The 22,317-nt window shown below is 40.2% G+C and overlaps 2 protein-coding genes across 6 annotated transcripts in view; both read left to right on the forward strand.

Annotated features, from left to right (window-relative positions):
* XB22041735.L (provisional ortholog of ring finger protein 220 L homeolog) overlaps positions 1–12,841 on the forward strand; it is a 25,017-nt gene extending 12,176 nt beyond the window's left edge. For 2 of the 5 annotated variants that reach the window (XM_018253733.2, XM_018253731.2), the window contains exons 3-12: positions 2,432–2,552; positions 4,205–4,247; positions 5,304–5,384; positions 5,682–5,724; positions 5,806–5,849; positions 7,621–7,720; positions 8,009–8,093; positions 8,626–8,710; positions 11,503–11,577; positions 12,387–12,841. In XM_018253733.2, the coding sequence (XP_018109222.1) occupies positions 2,432–2,552; positions 4,205–4,247; positions 5,304–5,384; positions 5,682–5,724; positions 5,806–5,849; positions 7,621–7,720; positions 8,009–8,093; positions 8,626–8,710; positions 11,503–11,577; positions 12,387–12,458 (749 nt within the window). In that variant the 3' untranslated portion in view covers positions 12,459–12,841. The remainder of the gene's footprint in view (positions 1–2,431; positions 2,553–4,204; positions 4,248–5,303; positions 5,385–5,681; positions 5,725–5,805; positions 5,850–7,620; positions 7,721–8,008; positions 8,094–8,625; positions 8,711–11,502; positions 11,578–12,386) is intronic. The other 3 variants (XM_018253734.2, XM_041587313.1, XM_041587314.1) reach the window with 3 other exon arrangements.
* Positions 12,842–13,275: 434 nt separating this feature from the next.
* XB22061511.L (uncharacterized XB22061511 L homeolog) lies at positions 13,276–19,712 on the forward strand. Its single transcript, XM_018253735.2, has 3 exons — positions 13,276–17,888; positions 18,177–18,207; positions 18,330–19,712. The coding sequence occupies exons 1-3, from the start codon at positions 17,685–17,687 to the stop codon at positions 18,764–18,766; spliced, it is 672 nt and encodes a 223-aa protein (XP_018109224.1). The 5' UTR covers positions 13,276–17,684; the 3' UTR covers positions 18,767–19,712.
* Positions 19,713–22,317: the final 2,605 nt, after the last annotated feature.

Genomic DNA, 22,317 nt, shown 5'->3' on the forward strand with positions numbered 1-22,317 from the left:
GTGTGTCTGTGTGTGTCTGTGTGTGTGTGTATGTGTGTGTGTGTATGTGTGTGTCTGTGTGTGTGTGTGTGTCTGTGTGTGTGTGTGTCTGTGTGTGTGCGTGTCTGTGTGTGTGTCTGTGCGTGTGAGTGTCTGTGTGTATGTGTGTGTGAGTGTGTGTATGTGTGTCTGTGTGTATGTGTGTGTCTGTGTGTGTGTCTGTGTGTGTGTGTATGTCTGTGTGTATGTATGTGTGTGTCTGTGTGTGTCTGTGTGTGTGTCTGTGTCTGTGTGTGTGTCAAGAGGAAAAAAGAATATGTGTAGCACTTAAAGGGGTGGTTCACCTTTCAGTTAAATGGAATCTCTCAGGAAAAATTTAAGCTTCAGCATACTAAAATAAGACATTTTCTAAATATAATCAATAATATATTCTGCATCATTTCTGAAATAATCAAGTTTATCTTCACTATTCCTCTCTCAGCATCTGTTTCTCTTCATTCTCTCTTCATGCATGTTGTCAGATTAAAATCACCAGACATCATGTCTCTCTACATGCAGAATTTGTGCAAAAGGCAGTTATTTTGTTACATTTTGTTTGTACTGGAATCAGTTATTTGAGTGAGCTCTAATTCATCTGCTAGGAAAGGAGCCCCCCTATAAGATATATTGGATCTAACTGTCAGTGAATATCTGACACCCAACTGCTGCATGTAGAGAGACATGATATCTGGTGATTTTAATAAAGTGAGATTTTCTAGGCAAAAGGAGCCCCCCTATAAGATGTACTGAATCATTAATCTGACAACAAACATGAAGAGAGAATGAAGAGAAAACAATGGAAAATATGCCCAATGTATAAGAAGTGTTTCCATTCACTCTGTATTGTCCTATAAATGTTTAGTATAACTATAGTAGACGTGTGGGAGGGGCAGTGTCTGCAGAGGGAGATTTACTGGGAGCAGCCATTATTACTCTGCTTATCGAAAGACTAACAAAACAGCACCATCTAGTGGCCACATATTCTTTAATTAATGGATTGCATTGTGGCACATGGCACTGTTCATATCACTTGCGGCACTAAAATCATATCACCCAGCCTATTGGGTTTTGCTTCCAATAAGGATTAATTATATCTTAGTCGGGATCAAGTACAAGCGACTGTTTTATTATTACTAGGGATGCACCGAATCCAGGATTCGGTATTCGGCCAGGATTCGGCCTTTTTCAGCAGGATTCGGATTCGGCCGAATCCATCTGCCCAGACAAACGGAATCCGAATCCTAATTTGCATATACAAATTAGGGGCGGCGAGGGAAATCGCGTGACTTTTTGACACAAAACAAGGAAGTAAAAAATGTTTTCCCTTTCCCACCCCTAATCAACATATGCAAATTAGGGTTCGGATTCAGTTCAGTATTCTGCCGAATCTTTCGCAAAGGATTCAGGGGTTCGGCCGAATCCAAAAAAGTGGATTCGGTGCATCCCTAATTATTACAGAGAAAAAGGAAATCATTTTTCAAAATTTGGATAAAATGGAGTCTATGGGGCAAATTCACTAAGCGCTAGCGTTTGGCATTTTTGTTACTGCGCAAATTCACTAACGAACGCTGGCGTAGATTCGCTAGTGTTACTTCACACCCTTACGCCTGGTGAAGTTTCGCTATGGACGTAACTACGAAAATTCACTAACGCGCACAGTGTAGTGAACGCTACCTTTTACGCTAGACTTCCTTCGCCACCTCAGACCAGGTGAAGCGCAATAGAGTAGATAGGAATTGCTTCAAAAAAAGTCAAAAATTTTTCTAAGTCCCAAAAAACGCTGGTGTGTTTTCTACATTATGGGTGATAGGCTGAAAAAGATCTAAAAATTTTTTGGGGCTCCCCTCCTTCCCCCCTACATTTCCTGACTCATGGCAACTTACCTAGACAGTGGGCACATGTGTAGGGCAAAATAAAAATTTTATTTGATGTTTTGAAGGTTTTCTAGGCATTTGTAGTGATTCTACGTATTCCTCCATTGAAATTTGAATTTGGCGCCGTATGCAAATTAGCCTTTGCTAGCGTAACTTTGCTTCACTTAGCGAATCAACGCTAGCGCAACTTCGCAACCTTACGCTACCCCTGAGCGCAACTTCGGATTTTAGTGAATTTGCGAAGCGCTGGCAAAACTACGCATGGCGAAGTGCGGCAAAGTTACGCCTGGCGCAACTACGAATCTTAGTGAATTTGCCCCTATGGGAGACGGTCTTTCTGTAATTCAGAGTTTTCTGGATAACGGGTTTCCAGATAATGGATCTCATACCTTTATTATTATTATTATTATTATTAATATGTATTTTTACATATGAAGAGAGGTTGGGAAGACGGTGAATGAGGCTCAGTGAAAAGGCAAAGTAAAGAGATTACAGTATAGATACATTGACCCTCCCATTCGTTGTGTTTGTCTGGGCAGATAAGAAGTCGGCCGTGTTGTTGCCTCTCCAGTGTCCCCTCTGCCAAAAATTTCTCCAGAAAGAGGAACTGTCACAGCACCTGCAGCAAGAGATGGATCATCTGACCCAGCGGGCACTCAGGTAAGTGCACCTTGCACCCGGGGAATTGGACTGACACACAGGGAAGGGCAGGAAAGGTGGTTCACCTTTAAGTTGATTTATAGAATGACCAATTCTAAGCCAAGTTTCCATTGAACTTCCTTTTTTTCTTTTTTTTTTTTTTATGGTTTTTTAATCATTTGCCTTTTTCTTCTGGTTCTTTCCCGCTTTCCAATGGGGGTCACTGACCCTATCTAAATGCTCTGTAAGGCTACCCATTTATTGTTATTGCTACTTTTTATTACTCCTCTTTCTATTGAAGCCCTATCCCAGTCATATTCCAATCTCTTATTCAACTCAATGCATGGTTGCTAGGGGAATTTGGACCTTAGCAACTAGATTGCTGAACTTGCAAACTGGAGAGTTGCTGAATAAAAAGCAATAGAAGTCAAAAACCACCAATAATGAAAAATGAAAACTAATTGCAAATTGTCTCAGAATATCACTCTCAGCATCATACTAAAAGGGAATTTGAAGGTGAACAACTTCTTTAAAGGGCATGTAAAGGCAAACAAATAAAATCCCATTTTTACTTTCTTTAATATGAAAGAAACCTATCTCCAATATACTTTAATTAAAAAATGTGTACCGTTTTTATAAGAAACCTGACTGTATGTAGTGAAATTCTCCCTTCATTTACTGCTGTGGATAGGAATTGTCAGACGGTCCCTAACTGCTCTGCAGGGAAACAATCATACATATGAACAGCAGGGGGAGCCCCCGCCTTACTTCCCAGCCATGCAGAACTTAAGCAGCTTTGTTTGTTTCCCTGTAGAGCAGTCGGCGACTGTGTAGAGATTTGTATTGGATTTTATTTTTGCCTTTACATCCCCTTTACTGTTTCCAACTCCAGCTGCAGGGACAAAGATCATGGAGCCAGATTTAAACAGATAAACTGGGATTCTACTTGAAGCAGATATTATTTGACTTGTGCTGTTTTGATAATTTATGATGATCCCTAAGCAGCTCAGATCACACTGAGCATGTTCACAGTCTTGGTCTTGCAAAGATGTTTAACAAAGTTACAAGATGGTGACCCCCTGTGGCCAACTTTGAAAGCATAAATCATTTGTTTGATTAGGCTTGTGGTGCAGTAAGTTCATGTTTATGTTTAGTATACAAAATACAGCATTTCTAGCCTTATTCTATTTAGACTTTACTTCACCTTTAATAGGAAATAGAATGATTTACCTGCTAAACAGAAAATGACTGATTCACATGTTTAGCAGAAAACGCACAGCTTGTTACTGAACCTTTCATTGGAAACAAGTACATATTGACTCAGCTGTTTAATAGGAACCCATATACAATAATATCCCTTTTAATAAGGAAACATCATAAAAATTCACGTATTTATTAAAAACATTCACATGCCCAACAGGAAACACTCAGCCTCACTTTTATGACAGTTTTTGGGGAGGAGCAAAATACAAATAAATGAGCAAAAATATTATACCTGGGATTGGAGAATAGGATTGTTTGATGGGGAACAATGGATTTTGGGGATTGGGTTGTTACACTCCATGGGTGTACTCCCAACTACTCGAATTCCCCATATATATTACTTATAGGTTATTATATAGGTCAAATGCACAGATACAGTATAACACATACTTATGTTTCTGTTATTACAGTGAATCAGACAGCTCATCAGAGGCCACTCAGAACCTCACACAGGTAAATGCAATGCTAAAATAAACAGGCCATCATTCACTCGGAGGAACCCTAAACTATTTAAAGGAAACAATGTTCATATATGTCTTTAACCTTCTGGTTAGCTAAAGGGGTGCCTAACAAAACATGTTATCCTTAAAAGAGAACTAAAGCTTAACTAATGAAGTAGCTAGAAATGTTGTACATTATGTTTGGGCTTCTTTACCAACCCAAGTCAACCCCAGCCTTTTAGCAGTAAAGATCTGTGTCTCCAAAGATGCCCCAGTAGCTCCCCATCTTCTTTTCTGCTGATTCACTGCACTTGCTCTGTGCTGCTGTCACTTACTGAGCTTAGGGACCCACTCACAATATACAGTACACATAGAATAGAAATGTTACAGTATAAGGCTGATTAGTAATTAATACACATAATTACTACATGGCAGCATAGAAACCAGTGCAATTAGCATCAGAATTGAATAATCAGCAAACCTGTAGCATCAGCTTATATTACAGCCAGGGAAGCTCATTTTCTGCTGGATAATTAGTGACAAGCCCTAAGCTTAGCTTCTCAACAGCCAATCAGAGCCCACTGAGCATGTGAGTGTCACAGACACTTTCCAAGATGGTGACCCCCTGTGACAAGTTTGAAGTCCTGGATCATTGCTGCTATTGACAAGCTGAAACTTTAGCCTCGTGCAATAAGTTCAGTATATAAAATATGCCATTTTTAGCCACAATCATTTTTAGGGTTTAGTTCTCCTTTATTAAGGGCTAAATCTCCTCCCGTGTGGGTGACACATTGTCCAAAAGTATTTGTATGTGAACGGGTGAAGTAAAAAAAACACTGGTGTAGGTTGTTTATGCCTCTTGACGTGCCCAAAGTCATAAGGAAGTTACACAGGATCTGAGCTTGAGTCATATTCCATGAGTCACTTCTTCTCCCTTATAACTGCATGGAATGAATAGTGAGGAAGCACATGAAAATATGGTCAGGGGCCCATATGAGCATCACTAGTGTTTCCTCCCACCTAAAATTAGAATTTAATCAAACGATATGATTTCTTCCTTTTACTGTAGTCTCCAAAGCAAGCTGAAGATTTGGCCAGCGAGTCCCCATTGACAAGCTCCGAAGATGGTCAGAAACTGGACAGGCAACAGGTGAATTAGACATAATAGAGTCACAATCGGAGAAAAAAATGTACCACCAACTTGAGAAATAAAATTCTTAATGCTTAACTGTTATTCTTGTTACTATTTCATTATAAAATGTGTCCATGCCCTAATGTTCTCAATAGTAGCCACCAACTTCTCTAGGTATGAAATGCATCATTTGGTCTAAAAGATTGGATTATGTTGGAAGAACATTGTCATTTCCTCTATATCTACAGAGCTTGTTGGGTTAGTTCTTTATTGATAACTTAGGTAGAAGTTAATCGGATGATTTTTCTTCCTTAGATTTACCAGCAGATTAAGTGGAATCGGGAGGAACGCCTGGGAGGTAAATAAAGACCCTTGATGACTCTTATTGCATTCAGTCCGACCTCTTTCCTCTCTGTTATACCAATTTTCTCTCTTACAGCACGAGCCGGAAGGTGTAAGAAGGTCCGAGTAATCAATGGGGAGGTGAGTCTTTTATCTCCTTTAAGGCTGTGTATATTACCGTATATACTCGAGTATAAGCCGTCCCGAGTATAAGCCGAGGTACCTAATTTTACCTCCAAAAACTGGGAAAGCTTATTGACTCGAGTATAAGCCTAGGGTGAGAAATGCAGCAGCTTCTGGTAAGTTTCAATCAAAAAATTGAGGGTTTCTGCTCCCATTGGAGGTGCCGGCGACTCGTTTTTGGATGCCGGCAACCATTCTTGGACGCCGGCGAATATTCTTGGAGACTATTCTTAGGCGCCGGCGACTATTCTTCAGCGCCGGCTACTATTCTTAGCCGCCCGCGACCGTTTTTGCGCTTGACCCGAGTATAAGCCGAGGTAGAGTTTTTCAGCATATTTTGGGGGCTGAAAAACTCGGCTTATACTCGAGTATATATGGTATACATAATTCTGAGGGCACTGGGCAATAGTGAGCAATCAACTGGCCATAATTGCAATCACCCCATGTACCGCCATTCTTAACCTTTACGCTTCCATTTCTCAATCCCACCACATTTAATTGTGCCTTTCTCTTTTTCAAATTCAACATAAAAACATTCAGCATATGATTCAAATCTTGTATTTTACTATTTTCTTGCGCTTCAAGCAAATCATTAAGAGTTGAGCACATTATGTTTCCCTTTAGTTGACCCTTGTTTTTGATAGCCCAGGCTCTCAAGATATAAAAACATTGGAGCAGATTCACTACATTAGCGGCAATTCGCCAGAAATCCCATCCGCAGGGACATCGCCAATTCGCTAACAGGCGTAGAGGACAATTCATACCGTCACTAGCATTCGTTCGCACCCTATAACCAGACGAATTTTCCCTCTGATGAACAGTCACAAATTCACTAAGATGCAAATTTTACTCAACATTACCTCGTTTGCTTCGCCACCTCAGACCAGACGAACTGATAAAACAAAGCTGCATCTTCCTCAATCTTATGTCAGGGACATCATATCCTGTATGCCGGAAATTCATTAAAGTTGTAAAAAAGGCTGGGACTATTCTTTGTTAAAGCCTTCAAAAGTCCGAACTATTAAAGATTTATGTGTGAACAATTTTTTAAAACGAATTTACGGGGCATGGCACATTTGTTTGAGTGGGCTCATGTCTAGGGCATTAGAGCATCTCTTCTGTCTTTATTATTGCTCATTGGACATGTGTTTGAAAAAGTGGCCACTTCAAAAATTTGCACCAACATTACTAATACAGACGTCCATATGACTTTTAGGTACCCGCCCTATTCAAATTGACCTAAGCGTGTGAGTGCTAGCGAAAATTCATTGTGAAATGCTCACCCAGCCAAAGTAACGATTGAGCAAATTCAGCATTGTTTGGCTGCTGAGATGCAACTTTGCATTTTAGTGAAATAGTGTAGTGGCTAACGAATTTGCTCCTGGCGATGTGAAGAAGTGGTCTCTGGCACCCTTTAGTGAATTTGCCCCATTAACAACTGCATAACTAAAATCCTGCCCCCAATTACTGGGATGCAACACAAGGGATCCTCTTGGGTTGACCTGGAGCCTTCTTTTATCAGGTATGAGAAATGAGGCTTCAGTCCCAAAACATTGCTGAGCACATTGGAAAATGGTTTGGTTGGGTATATCCTTAGTGAAGGTGACATATGTTGTTCTTTGGAGCATGATACTCTACAGCTCACTAGCTCTTGAGCTATAACTAGAGTATAAAGGTGTTTGTGTATATCTTTAGCTTAGCACAACTCTTTGCACTCTCTTGCCTGTAGATAGAGGGATCACCCACTGCAAGGAATGGCGATGCTTCTGATGGGAACCACTGGGAGGAAGAGATTCGAAGGTCAGAGAAACCCTTGTCTACTGATCCAGGTGCGTGGATCAAAATACATTTGTTTATTTCCATATCTGAGCTGATATGAGTATAGGACGACCTTAAAAAGGATTTTGCCTGTTCAGTCAGTCATTTATAAGGAGTAATGTTGTAAGATGTGGGAAAGAACATTTTGATTGCCTCCTGCTTACTATGGACATTGACATGGGTGGACTCTCTTCGCCCCCGTCTTTGGATTAATAAGAACTGAGTTTCCTCTAATTCAGTAACACACAGCAACCATTGAGCAGTTGTCCATGGAACATATCTTGATTTCCTCTCTTTAGAATACCGAGGGTCCCCCGCAAGCAGCTATCCCACCCAGAGTGAAGAATCTGATATAGACGAGGGCTCGTCCTGCACAACATCTAAGTAAGTAGTTTACCCAAAGTATAAAGGATATATTTTATTGTGTAGCTATTGTTGTATATTTATATACAGTAAATATGTATATATAATACACAAAACCATGAAAACTTCTAATATGAGGATATTAGAAGTAACCTCAGGGTTCCATGACCTTTATAAAAGCACTCAGCCTTCGGCCTCGTGCTTTTATATGGTCATGGAACTCCTCTGTAACTTATAATATCCTTATATTTTACAATAGAGGGCACTTTATTCACTATATAAGGGGTGCTTAGTGATATCATCTGTTATAATTTGAGCTTAGTGATGTCATTTTTGTCACATGACTCATCGAAACCTGTGTATTATAATAAATAAAGTACCCCCCGTTGCAAAATATAAGGATGTTAGAAGTCACCTTGGAGTTGCATGACCAGTATATGGTCATGGGACTCCTCTGTAACTTATAATATCCTTATATTTTACAATAGGGGGCACTTTATTCACTATGTCTATTATACATGTGTGTTTGTGCTGATGATGTTTCTGTACTTAGTGAGAAATGCCTGAAAACTATGAGAGACAAAATCCAGGAACTGACAGAGAAACTGAAAAACACTCACACTTGCCACATTTGCTTGGTGAGTACACACTTGGCTTGCATGCCCATACTGATAACTCTATACACTCTTTATTGTGAGAACACCCTCTTCCATCTGTCGGGTGAGTACACACGTAACAAAGTTACATACAACTTATGACAAAAAGGGACCTGCTGCTGTCACTGCATCACACTCTTGCTTTTTACTCATAAAATGTTTAACCTAATTAGACTCTTTGCCATGTCTTCTTTTAGGCAGCGTCCTTTTAGGCAGCTCACCCAAACAATCTCTAGGCCCATTGCCCAAAAGTTTCTCTGAATTTAACATTGTCTTATGTTTACAGTTGTAAACACAGCTTCATGTTTTCAAAACAATTCTGGACCCTTCACCACATGACTTAAACATCCTGGACTTGCAGAACGATTCCAAAATGTTTGCTTCAGGCCCAAATTCTCTGCAACTCCATTACAGCAACCAACACTCTCTTTGTTAGGCCTCCTCACCTCTTGCTGCTTAGCCACTGGACAAGTCAGGACACACTCACCAACTCTGGTATCTCCAGCATGGCTTCTACATCTGGCTCACACCATCCAGAACCTAATTTACAGCTATTAGCCTCTGCCATCCTCTTCAGCTTCCGCATTTTAATCTGCTGCTGTACCTTTAAGGCATCCTGCCTATACAAAACTCTCTGTGGCACACAGGAAAAAATAGTCTCCTTCTCTGAAGGCATTTTAAGAGCCTTGCAGCTCACCACACTCAGCAACAACTTCAGCTGTTGGCCTCTTCTCTATGCTCATTTTAAGATTAAGAAAGCTCTTGTAGCCTCCTGCTAAACACACAGAAAAACAGTAACAGTCACAACATAATCTATAGTTAAAGTCACTTAAGGATTCATCAGCACTTTAAACAGATGTATGTCGCTTTGAATCTCTCTCCGCATCCTCCACCATATGTTGGAAAATTGCTTTTACAATGGGGGGGGGGGATTTTGGGGACGCAAAAATGCCTTAAAATAAACTATGGACAGGGTACTTTGTCTTCACAAATCAGCACAAAAATATAACAGTCTCCAGGGTCAGACTGGCCCACCAGTATACCAGGGGAAAAACCCAATGGGCCCCGCTCACTGCTCAAAGCTTACCTTCATCGCTGCCGTACGTTGACCTGCTGGGCTCCCAACAGCACCCAGCCCACCTTTCTTCTGGCTGTGCCATACCTTCATCCATCATCCTTAGGGGCTGCCTGCCACCCACTCAACCTGCTGGGCCCACCACTGGGACGGAGAACTCCTATAGAAGGAGATATAAAATGTTAAAGATGGTCATGTGTTCCACTGTGGAATGCAGGGACCCTTTACCCTGCTTGGCTGCCCTGTCATCACCCCTCTGGCTTACCCCGTCATGCTCATGGCAACTGGCCCGCACACCTGTCAATCTGCTTGCCCCCTTATTGTGACCCGTGGCTGTTGACCTGTGTCCGACTGAAACACACAGTCATTTTGAATTCCTTTGCTGGAGGTAAAGGGGGCAAGGAGCATGAGCTAACAAATGATTCATTTCCGGCAGTGATCTTCCTGGCATGACTGGGGTTAATATGCTTTTTGGCCATTTCTTACTGGCATGTCCTTGGTTAAAGGACCAGTAAAATCTTTTAAAAAATTTGTTAGTATAAATCGAGAAAAAAACACCAAGACAAATTAAACTTTAAAATCGCAACGTCTTTATTAAGAAACAACTTACCAAAACTCCGTTATGCTCCTCTTCAGAAAGTGATCGGGCGCTCAATTTCTCCTCCCTGCCTTCCTTATAGGAGGTAGCCAGGGAGGAACTATCGAGCACCGCACGATGGATCGTTGCCGTGTCGCCTTTTCTGCAGAGAAGTGCAAGCGGAGTTTCGGTAAGTTATTTCTTAATAAAGGCTTTGCGATTTAAAGTTTAATTTGTCTTGGTGGTTTTTTTTCAATGTATACTAATGAATTTTTTTTAAAAAAAGTTTGATGTTACTGGTCCTTTAATATGCTGATTAGCCATTTCTTACTGTCATGTCTGGGGTTGATAAGCTGATTGGACATTTCTTCCTGGTATGTCTGTGGTTAACATGCTAAATCAGCCCTTCGGCAGTGATAGCGGCTTGGAGGGCTCCTGGGGTGAGACTCTCTGGTGGACCCCAGGTACCCCAGTCCGACACTGACAGTCTCTTATATATGAAATTGTAGTCTATCTGACAGGGCTTGCAGACACTGGAATCTCACACTGCTACAAAGCTGTTACTCACAGTTCACCATCAGAGATAAAATTCTCTTTCCCTCTTTCTCATGAGCCAAGCTCCACAGTTGGATCCATGGCCTTTCTCCAGACACAGTCATCTCGCAATTTGCGCACACACACCAACATCTGCCCCATCATTTCCCACTATGATCTGCACGTTCATCTATTATAAAAGCAGTAGCCATTTACACACGTCCCACCTAATTATCTGGCCAGGGATCAACACTGACCAGACTCCTTATAGGCTGAAAGCCATGTCATTCTGTACCATTACTGGGCACAAACACAGGGGTTTCAAGCCCAGTGCCACATTATACAACTATACTGATGAGTGCCTGTTTAATTTAGTTATGAATATGCCATTTTCCTTACTCTTGATTGGCCGGGAGCTAAACAGGGAATATGCAAGCAAAGGCTCAGTGTATGTGGTTTAGGCCATTTTTACCCTCAGCAAATATGGTAATTATTTTACATTAGACTCGTAAGCAAATACAAATGCTGAGTGTATCTCGTGTGAATTGCTCAAGAACACCCATGGTATAACCCGTATATTTTTTGCAGGACTCATACAACATTCCTGTTGCCTCCATTCAGTGTTGGCACATTCACTGTGAGGGCTGTTGGCTCCGAGCGCTGGTAACTATTCCTTCACCCAACTTACTTTTTTACCCTTATATACCCACCAATCCTCTGTAGCCTTCTATTCTCCTCTTCTATTCTTTCTGTCGTCCATCCTGTTGCTTGCAGACCCACCTTACTATTGCTTATAATTTTTTATTTTCTAATGTCTTCTTATCCTCAGTAGCTTTATTTACTCCCTAACTGCCACTGGCAACTGCCAACTATTCATTCTATTGTGCATCTGAAGCCTTTAATATCCCATTACTATAACTGGTAACTATTCTTTCTGTTTTCCAACCTGCCCTCTGTAGCCTCTACTTCTTCCCCGCCAATCTCATCCATATTAATGCATGAACACAGGTTGTTGGTGATATAGTGAATAAAGTACCCCCTCTTGTAAAATATAAGGATATTATAAGTTACCGAGGAGTTTCATGACCATATAAAAACACGAGGCCGAAGGCCGAGTGTTTTTATACAGGTCATGGAACTCCGAGGTAACTTCTAATATCCTCATATTTTACAACTGGGGGTACTTTATTTATTATAATACACAAATTTTAGTGAGTCATGTGACAGAAATGACATCACTACTCACCGTTTATAACTGATGACATCACTACTCACCGTTTATAAGGATATAATTTACAGGATATTCATGGCTTTTGTGTATTATATAAATATTCACACGTATTTGCACATTCTAATATAGAAACTTTTTGATATCTACATGTCTACATCACATTCTGAAGGTATAGGAAAGAAGTATGTCAAGAAAACTCCCATAAACCTGTTTTGATTTTACTTTACTATTTGGTCTTCAGGGAACGAAGAAACTTTGTCCTCAATGTAACACGATAACCTCACCTTGTGACCTACGCAGAGTGTACCTATGACCTGCAAAGACAGTGGCTGTCTCACATGCTACCCAGCATCACTAATACTATACATGATACTATGGGTGAAGGATAACCACTGGATTTCATAGTTCTAAAGACCATTATGGAATGTTACAATGGTGTGAAACCCCAAAGAGAAATCTTAAGCAACATTGCTGGAAGTAACACCCCCTGCAGAGCACCTCTATATATTAACAGCCTACAAACATCAGAGAATTAAGAATAAATTACTGGTTGGCTCCCCCTAGAAGGCATCCTTAAAGGGCACCAATCATAACTAAAATAATTTACTAAGTAAATAAACTATGTGAAAGTTCAAGAAATCCAATTTTTAAAACAGTTAGAATTGTTTGTATAATGTAAATCATCAGCTCACTATACCTTCTGCAAAATCTCCCCTATCTCCACTGCAGTTCTAGCTGAGGCAGCCATCTTGGATTTCATTGGCTCCTCCTACCTATATCTTCCCAGCCAACTGCAGCTCTGAAATCTCGCACATGCTCAGTTGAAATTCCTTGTTGCTTATCAACCCTTCTAAGCTATTTTCAAATCAGCCAAACTTCTGTGTTAGCTGCTGTTCAGTAGTGCTGCCACCTGCTGGAAGTTAGTGTGTGCCCTTCATTTGCATAATAACATCACCAGCAGGGGACAAGATAGGGAAATCTCATGATACTTCTAGTGGAGGAGTTTACTAAAACAAGGCATTCTGGGTAGAATACTCAAAGCAGTGTTACAATCTGAGCATGCTCCTGAAATTTGCATATTATAGTCTCTGTTATAGTCTCAGTATGGCCTCCCTCAGTGAAAAAACCCATTTGACAAAGTAAGGGATTTTTTTAAAACCTGCAGTTTTTTCCAAAAAATGATATATGTAGTTTGATTAAACATGTTTAGGTTGTACTGGTCAGATTGTTAATATGTGTTTGATTTTGGCTGTGATAGCTAACTTTGTAATCCTAAACAACTTTTTTGGCTGTCTCACTGCAAAAAGAACATTTTGGCTCACTCATTCTATATTGCATTTCTGTCTCTCATAAAAATATAGTAAGTTATTGGTACAATTTGTCAATTAGGTGTGAACGCTGCGCTTAGTCCAATCAGAAAAAAAAAAAACTTTTAGCTGCACCAAAGTGTTTTTATGCGGGTCCACACGAGGTCCGCAAAATTGTAGAAAAAGAGGGATTTGTGGTTTGGTGCGCTGAGTGGATAATACGTCCCCAATATCTAAATAAAAAATAATAAATAATAAATGCATTTATTTAGATATTGGGGACGTATTATCCACTCAGCGCACCAAACCACAAATCCCTCTTTTAGTAAGTTATTGGTGACTGACCCTCAACAATATATCTGGCTACAACTTCCTTCCAAAGGACACAGGGCGTTATTATACAGGGGAAAATACATGATTTCCTTGCCATTTTCAAGGTTTTCAAGGTCATTTGTGATGTAAATTGGGGCTCATCCTTTGGGCTGCCCAACTAAGATTCATATCTTTTACCACATTCCTCAGGTATCAACATGCAAAGGAGCACTGTCTGATCCATACAGTACTATACAAAATGGCAACTGGAAAATGTGTTATAATATGTGAAAATGGAATGGACAGTTATTTGTATTATTTTGGGCAATTGTTTCTGGGATTATTGCAGTCTTAACCTAAACAAAGAAGTTATTAGCACACATTTTTCTATGCACCAGCCTTTATTAAATGTACAAGAAATGATGTCTTGTTAAAATGTAACTGTGGTTTGATGGTTACACTGGGATTTTTTTTCAGTTGAAATGTGATTATACTGTATGTGGTATTGTTGATTCTGATTATTTAGATTAAAAAATGGTTTCTGATAACTGTGCATTTTTTTCCCAAGCAGGACACCAGTCTAGGTCAGCCATTGTCATCTCTATCTGGGGAATAGGGCAACTGGCCAGGGACTGTTTAAGACTTTTGGTGGGCTGTAGTCACATACTTCAGTAGCGTGACTCTCAGTGCTTCTAATATCCAGATGATGTCTCTCTGAGCATCCTCTTTAACTCCTTAGAAGCATCTAGTACAGGAGATCAGCTTTAAATATTATAATATCCCAGCTGTTTCTGGTAATATTGACACCACGCAAGGGTCAATTTTCATGAAGTAAACTGATTCCATCCATAAACCAACAGAGATCTGGTCTGTGTGTTGGTTGGGTTGTTTCTGGTAAGAATGACACCACCTGTGGGTCAATTTCCATGTAATCAACTGATTCCCTCACAAACCAATATAGATATGGTCCATGTGTTAGATTGGGTTGTTTCTGGTAAGTCTGACACCAAGCATGGGTCAGTTTTCATGTAGTAAACTGATTCTGCCCATGTGTGTTGGTTGGGTTGTTTCTGGTAAGAGTGACACCAAGCATGGGTGAATTTTCATGTAATCAACTGATACCCCCATGGATCAATAGAGATCTGGTCTATGTGTTGCTCCAACTGCTTCCAGGTTGGATGATGACCCCTTAAATGCAACAGCATGGGTAATTGGTTAATTATATTTTAAATTTTGGGCAAATATCTCTGACATGACACAGTGTTATGTGGCCATGAAGTTTTATCCTCTAGAACGATTGTAGTGGGAAGAATACACGAAACAACAGTGGGAAGAACACACGGAGCAGCAGTGGAAGAATTCACTCATAAATTAATGAAACGGTCCCCAATAACTTATGTTAGACAGAGATTTATGTATGATAACTGGGGGTGAGAGTGTTATTGGTTAATAACTGGAGATTCTGTTTTTGGTGTCCAATATTTGCTTATTTCATAAATATATGGTTTCATATCCTGCTGTTCTCCCCACGTGTGTCTTCACGCAGCTGTTTGTATTGCACATCAAGTCTCTGTGAATTTTTCAGATTCTCCCACTTCCCCTTTCAAACTCCCATCTATTTTGCCCTGCTCTTCTGCTCATACCTTGAGGACTGTTTATCAAATGAAATTCTGCATATCTAATGGTGTGTATGTTTTTTATATATACCCATTACCTTAAGTGACTCAGGAATCTACAAATTGTGTTGGTAAAATAATTACAGTTTCCCTTTCATAATAAAGGTTTATAACGATGAATTATAAATATGTAGGGGCAGCTTATAGAACTGCAAAATACAACTTGGAAATGGGAGATTAGAAAAATTATGCCCTTTGGGTCCAAAGGAGCTGTGTAACCCCATGGGTCCAAAGAAGCTGCTGAACGCCATGGTAGTGGATTTGCCAGTAGGGACATTGTTGATATGTTCCAACACACCTCCCTTTATGACATGCCTAGTTGCATGTAGGGTGGACGCATGCGCAATTGGAGGGTCATCCCCTCTCCATGAAGATGATCATCTCCCTACCTTTTAACTCATTGCAACTCTACCATCTAGCTTACAGTAATACAAGTCAAGATCTTATTAAATCTCCATTAGCCAACTGAACATGGATCTCTACCATTGGCTGGAAAGTTTTTAATGTGCCTGCAGTCTGCATGAATTCATCCTGTGATTGGCCCAGACAAAGCTTGGATTGTACCACCTAACACTTCCGAAAGATAGGATCCGGGCTACTTTCTCTGCCTCCTCTCTTCAGCTATGCCTTGGGGCAAAGCAACCTTTAACATGGTTGGGCCCCAGTAAGGACATTATAGGGTCCCTCGACTTTAGGTTGTTGGCAAACATGTCTCTGTGCAGATATAAACATGTATATTAAGAATACTGGTAGGACCCCAAATTTCTGTTTAGAATTTACTTTTATCTCAGAATTCTGCTATCTCTGTGCCCTATCCCCCCCTCCTTCACATGCTAGCTATGCGGTGCTTAGAATTTATACAATAGTTTCATGGAGACCTTTGTGGTCACACACTCACAAGAAAACTAGAATGTAATAATAATTATTAGGGAACGATCTATTGTTGAAAGATCTAGGTAAATGCCCACCCTGCTTTGCTAATAGATTTCTCATATAAACCTGAAACTATAAATGACTACCTCTGTGTTACTATTTTGTTGGGACAGGCCTGAGTCATGAACAAAAAAGGGATTAGCATCAGGCAAATGGCTGGTGTTTGGGTGCAGATTGGAGGGAATGGCTGGGAAGAACGATAAATAAATATTCATATTGATGAAAGTCCTATATGGTTACCCCATATGTACACTCGACCACCCCACCCATATAATGTCAAAAATCGTAGAATATTGTCTTGAATTTACCAAGAATTTTTTTGAACAAGGTATCTGTTGATAAAATAATATTGCATTTGCCCTTCTTATCTTTTAACTGATTTAACCCGATTGTGAATTCAGACTGATCACCGACCATTGCAACCTGTCATGTACTTGGAATATAAAAATGAATAATAAAAATGACTGTGGCTAAACGCTAAAGATCACTGATCCAAGCACATGTTCCTTTCTAAGAAGTCAGCAAATAAATATAATTTATAAGAAAATAGACCAACTGCAAACTGGTTTGGATGGCTAACATCTACAACAAAATAAAAACATTGTTTAACAGGGGCATTGTCCTCCAGGAAGATAGAATTGTTTACTAGGGGAACATAATGGTTTATTGGCCACACAGAGCCTATAGTAATCTACTAGTGGAAGCTGCTCTAACCTCTGCGGCAGCAGCCTTGGATTGTAATGATAGTCACTTTTGCTCAATGTTATGTCTGCATCATTCAGTGTGTGCTTAATGCAAAGAGATGTAATGTCTGCATGTTTAAGTTACACTCACCTATCACCACTTTTATTTTGCTTTACCCCCTGCCCCCTGGGGTGGAGGGTGACATATTTACTTGAAGAGATGGCTAGCCATTAGAACTATATGCTTGGGAGGTCTAAGCTATCATCATCCTTGCCAATGCTTGCCCCTTTACTGGTGAGTTTACTAACTGTGCCATTAAATTATTACTTTCCCTGAAAACATTTTTGACCATCACATAACTTGAGAGTCACTCAGACACTTGCATCCTTTCCTTCTGTGTCTATTTATCGTCCTCCTAGTTTCTTCTCTGACACCCACACAGATCTCGCTCTCTCTCTCGGTTGCACAGTGGAATTCTCCACTAGGTTCATATGGTTTTGCTTCGTCTTGGAAACCCCAGCACTGAACTTCCTCTCTTTGCTTCTGTATAAAACCTGCAGAAGCTCAGAGCTGCCTGTTATACACTTCCACGCCCTGTCTCAATCCAGTCTCAGCTCTGCTTCCACCATGACCACTCTTTCCCTACCAGTGAATTCTTCAGACCTTGAAAGCCAGGATTCATTGAGGAGGTGCCGGTGTCTAGACCACTGCCTGGTGATATCTGTGGTTCTCATCATACTGACTTTAGGATCCTTTGGTGTATATTACATTGGCTGGGAGAGACCATCACCCATCGCTCAAAATTTAATAGCCAATAACAGAAATGTAAAGGTGAGTGTGACTGTCTCCTGGGCTGTAGAACATACCTATGGGTCTTCCGCGTGATTGTTTTTATTGCAACAGTCAAATTAAAATGGGAGCAGGACAAGATATTATTTAGACTATCTGGGAACCTAGCACCCTAGTGCACTACTCATGGGTTTTATGTTGTTTTTTTTTTTCAGAGTGAATAATATACATCTGGGGGCAGTAGGGTAGCCCTTCTGGCAGTATATAAGCCTATCTGGTTCAAAGGAGTTATTTATATTAACGATTTTTTTTTCTCTCTCTTTCTTTTAGTCGAGCCGAGCCCATCTTGTGCCAAACAGCAGTAAGTATCTATATTCATAACTATCCAAGGTTATGGTGTTACAAAACACTTGATACCCAATGTTGTATAAACTTCAGAAGATGTAGGAATTAAATGTATTTCTTTTTTTTCCCCCTCCATAGCTGCTCTGAAGAACAGAATTTGGACCTGGTTTCCCAACGGGGTGGACACTGTGCACGTGGATGAAGATTTTGCCATTTCAAGTGATTCTACAGAGCTTGTAATCCATAGGACGGGCCTCTACTATATCTACTCCCAGATATCTGTGATATGCCGTGTCACAAACGGGTGTAAGAAGGATGGCTTGATTTCTCTGAACGTCTTAAGGAATGGAGATGAAAGTAGCCCCATACTGACTGTCAACATGACCCTGGAGAACGCTCACAAAACCAAGTTTTATGGGACCACACAGTTGCTCTTTAAGGGAGAAAGCCTCAGCACCAAACTCTGGACTGACAACACAGATATATCCTGGGAACTTAATGATAAGAACGACAATTATTTAGGACTCTTCATGGTAACCGATACTAAGGATATACAAATATCCAGTGAGCACTGAGTAAAATCTAATGGAGAAGAAGAACGGACTTTATCTCCATGCAAACAGCACTACAGGACCATGTCTATATACAGTATTTATACATATATATCATTATGTTCTACTACAGTTGGGATGAAGGATTCTCAGTCAAAGTGTATTGGGATAAAGGGTTTCTCATGCAGCATGAGTTCTTATAAAGGGATTCTTAGCTTACATAAGTTTGGATGAATTGAGATCTATGGTTTTTGGGATGACCCGTTCTCACCACTTGTTCTTTAAAGTGGCTCATACCCGGCTGTCTTTGTAACCCTGGTCTATTATCACTGTGTGATGCTAGTAATGCACCTGTCGTCAGAGGTTTTCTCTAGTATCTAGAATACGAACCTCATAGAATATAGAAGTTCTCTGCCTGTGGGTTGGAACCATCGGGTGAATTGTACTCTTTGGTCAAATTAAAAATAATGCTGATGTGGAATACTCTGGGATTCTCTAAAATTAAGTTTATTGTCTACTGCTATCCCCATCCATCTTTATCTATCCCTAGTAGTTGCATTTGGAATATGTCTTTCTCTCCTATTTCTCTTCCACCCCCTCCTTTACAACCCTTTATATTGTTCATTAGAGAACTCCTATTTATTTACTGTCTTGGGCTCTCTATTATTCCCTTTACCTTTCTATGTTTTCACACAACTCTCTCTTTCTCTTATAGAGTCTCATTCCTTCTCTCTGCTCCTCTTTAGAACCACTTGTTCATTTCCTTTTAACCTCCGCTTTAATTATCTGCCTTTTTAAGAGTCCATTTAGAGGCCAGAAGAATAATTCTGAATCTATGTGTGCAATGCACATCTATATATTTTGCCATTTTTGTTACATTTATTATTTATTGACTTGTGTTTTATTTATTAAATTAAGCTCTGCAATATTACATTTATTTATTACATATTTATTAAATTATTAACATTTACTGTGCTCTGTGTTATTTCTGTTACGTGGGAATGCTTTACCTTTTTGTTAATAAACAAGTTGGTTAAATAATTCAATACATTTAGGGGCACATTTATCAAGGGTCAAATATCGAGGGTTAATAAACCCTCGAATTTAAATCCTTCGAATTCGAAGGATTTACCGCAAATCCTTTGTTCGATCGATCAGAGTAAAAAGCGAACAATTCGAAAGATTTTAAGCGATAGTATGCAGTCAATAGTTTTTTAAAAGAGACAGTACTTCGACTATCGAATGGTCGAATAGTCGAACGATTTTTAGTTCGAAACGAAGTTGAAGGTTGTAGTAGCCTATTCGAAGGTCGAAGTACCCAAAAAAATACTTCGAAATTCGAAGTTTTTTTCATTCAAATCCTTCACCTGAGCTTAGTAAATGTGCCCCTTAGTGTTTACAACACCAGGCAAGACCTAATGGATATCAACAGACTGTAAAGTATTCATCTATCAGTCCCTCATCCTGCTTGAGTAGAATAGACTATGTATTATCTAACTGGTCCTAACTATCTAGTGGTTCCATTGCAGTTTATAAATTTAGATCAGTTAGATCATTCCCAGAGGAAAATAACACTTACCTGTAGATGAAATGCAATGCAGGCAGAACCAAAACTGGAAATACAGGGTATAACAGATAGTTATATGCCTAATGCCCCCCTTAGTGGGCTACAGAATTTACCCAAAACAATGACAGTTAATATACAATATTTACTGTCTAAAATTGCAACGTTAGGCACAAAGACACAGAAATGTGCATGTATTGCAAGCACCATATAGAAGAGTTGTGGTGCAACTAAGGTGAAAGGGAACCCTATTGCGTTAACTATTGACCAATGGTAAGATGCAGGGCACTTGGACTAGTGCTAGTCACTTTAATGTTACCATTCACACATTAATACACATTTAGGGAGCTTCTAAACCTAGATGTCAGGCCTCTAAAGCCAATTTAGCTATTACTCCCATTTACACACAGAAGTGTTGAGCTCATTGGCCAGTAAACTCCTATAATACACAAAAGCCATGAATATCTTGTAAATGATATCCTTATAAACGGTGAGTTCTGATGTCATCAGTTATAAACGGTGAGTTCTGATGTCATTTCTGTCACATGACTCACTGAAACTTGTGTATTATAATAAATAAAGTACCCCCAGTTGTAAAATATGAGGATATTAGAAGTTACCTAGGAGTTCCATGACCTGTATAATAACACTCAGCCTTCGGCCTCGTGCTTTTATATGGTCATGAAACTCCTCGGTAACTTATAATATCCCTATATTTTACAAGAGGGGGCACTTTATTCACTATATATGTGATGTTTCAGCAGTCGATCGTATGTCTGGATCAGGAGGAGAGTCTTTCACTCCACGGATTCGTTTGCACAAGCTCTTTGTCTAAATACATTCACCAACATGGATTAAATCCCTTATAATAGCAGTGTTAATATGGCATTATGTACTAGCATATACTGTTAGGAATTGACTATTCACTCCAAGATAACTAATAACATGTATATGTATTCTTTCTCCCTCAAAAAATCGAGAAAATAGTTATCTGACTAATATGTTTCATTTGCTGTTCATCCTGGTTACCTTAGAGGACACCCTTCTCACTCTCTCCGTTGCAGTAAATACTTCCTGGTTACCATACACTTTTCTGAACTTCTTCTCTGTAGTAAATACTTTCAGGTTACATCATAGGATACTCAGGCCCAGATGTGTGGTGAGGCTACAAAGGCCTGGGCCTAGGGCAGGGGATTATTAGGGGTGGCTTGCCACCCAGCCGCTCTATGGGGAGCACTGGGGACGTGCAGCTCCCCAGTGCTCCGTCACTTCTGTGCGCCCGCAAGGGGTTGTGTGGGCGGGTGCTAGGACTTTGCGGCCGGGTGCTAGGACCACACGGCCTAGGGGCGCCCGCCCGGTAAATCTGGCACTGAGGATACTTTGTGGGACATTCACTAAGATTCGTAGTTGCGCTTCACCGCACTTCGCCAGGCGTAGTTTCGCCAGCGCTACGCAAATTCACTAAAATCCGAAGTTGCGCTCAGGGTTAGCGTAAGGTTGCGAAGTAACACTAGCGAAGTTACGCCAGCGTCCGTTAGTGAATCGGCGAAGTAACGAAAATGCCCAACGCTAGCGAATTCACGCTAGCGTTAGGCGCTTCGGCGTTTAGTGAATTTGCCCCTTTGTCTCATTTGCTTTATATTATTTATGGTCACCTCACTCTCTTATTTGATGTAAGTACTTCCTGGTTACCTTAGAGGACACTTCCCTCACTCTTTCATTTACAGTAAATACTCCCTTGTTACCTCACACAACACTTTCCCTCTCCCTCTCATTTGCTGTAGATACTTTCTGGTTACCTCACACAACACTTTCCCTCACTCGCTCATTTGTTGTAAGTACTTCTTTGTTACCGTAGAGAACACTCTTCTCACTCTGTCATTTGTAGTAAATACTTACTGGTTACATCATAGGATACTTTCCCTCACCCTCAGATTTGCTGTAGATTCTTCCTGGTTACCTCACAGAACATTTTCCCTCACTCTCTGATTTGCTGTAACTAGTACTTCCT

This window comes from Xenopus laevis, chromosome 3L, assembly GCF_017654675.1.
Source record: "Xenopus laevis strain J_2021 chromosome 3L, Xenopus_laevis_v10.1, whole genome shotgun sequence".
NCBI classification, from domain to species: Eukaryota; Metazoa; Chordata; class Amphibia; order Anura; family Pipidae; genus Xenopus; species Xenopus laevis.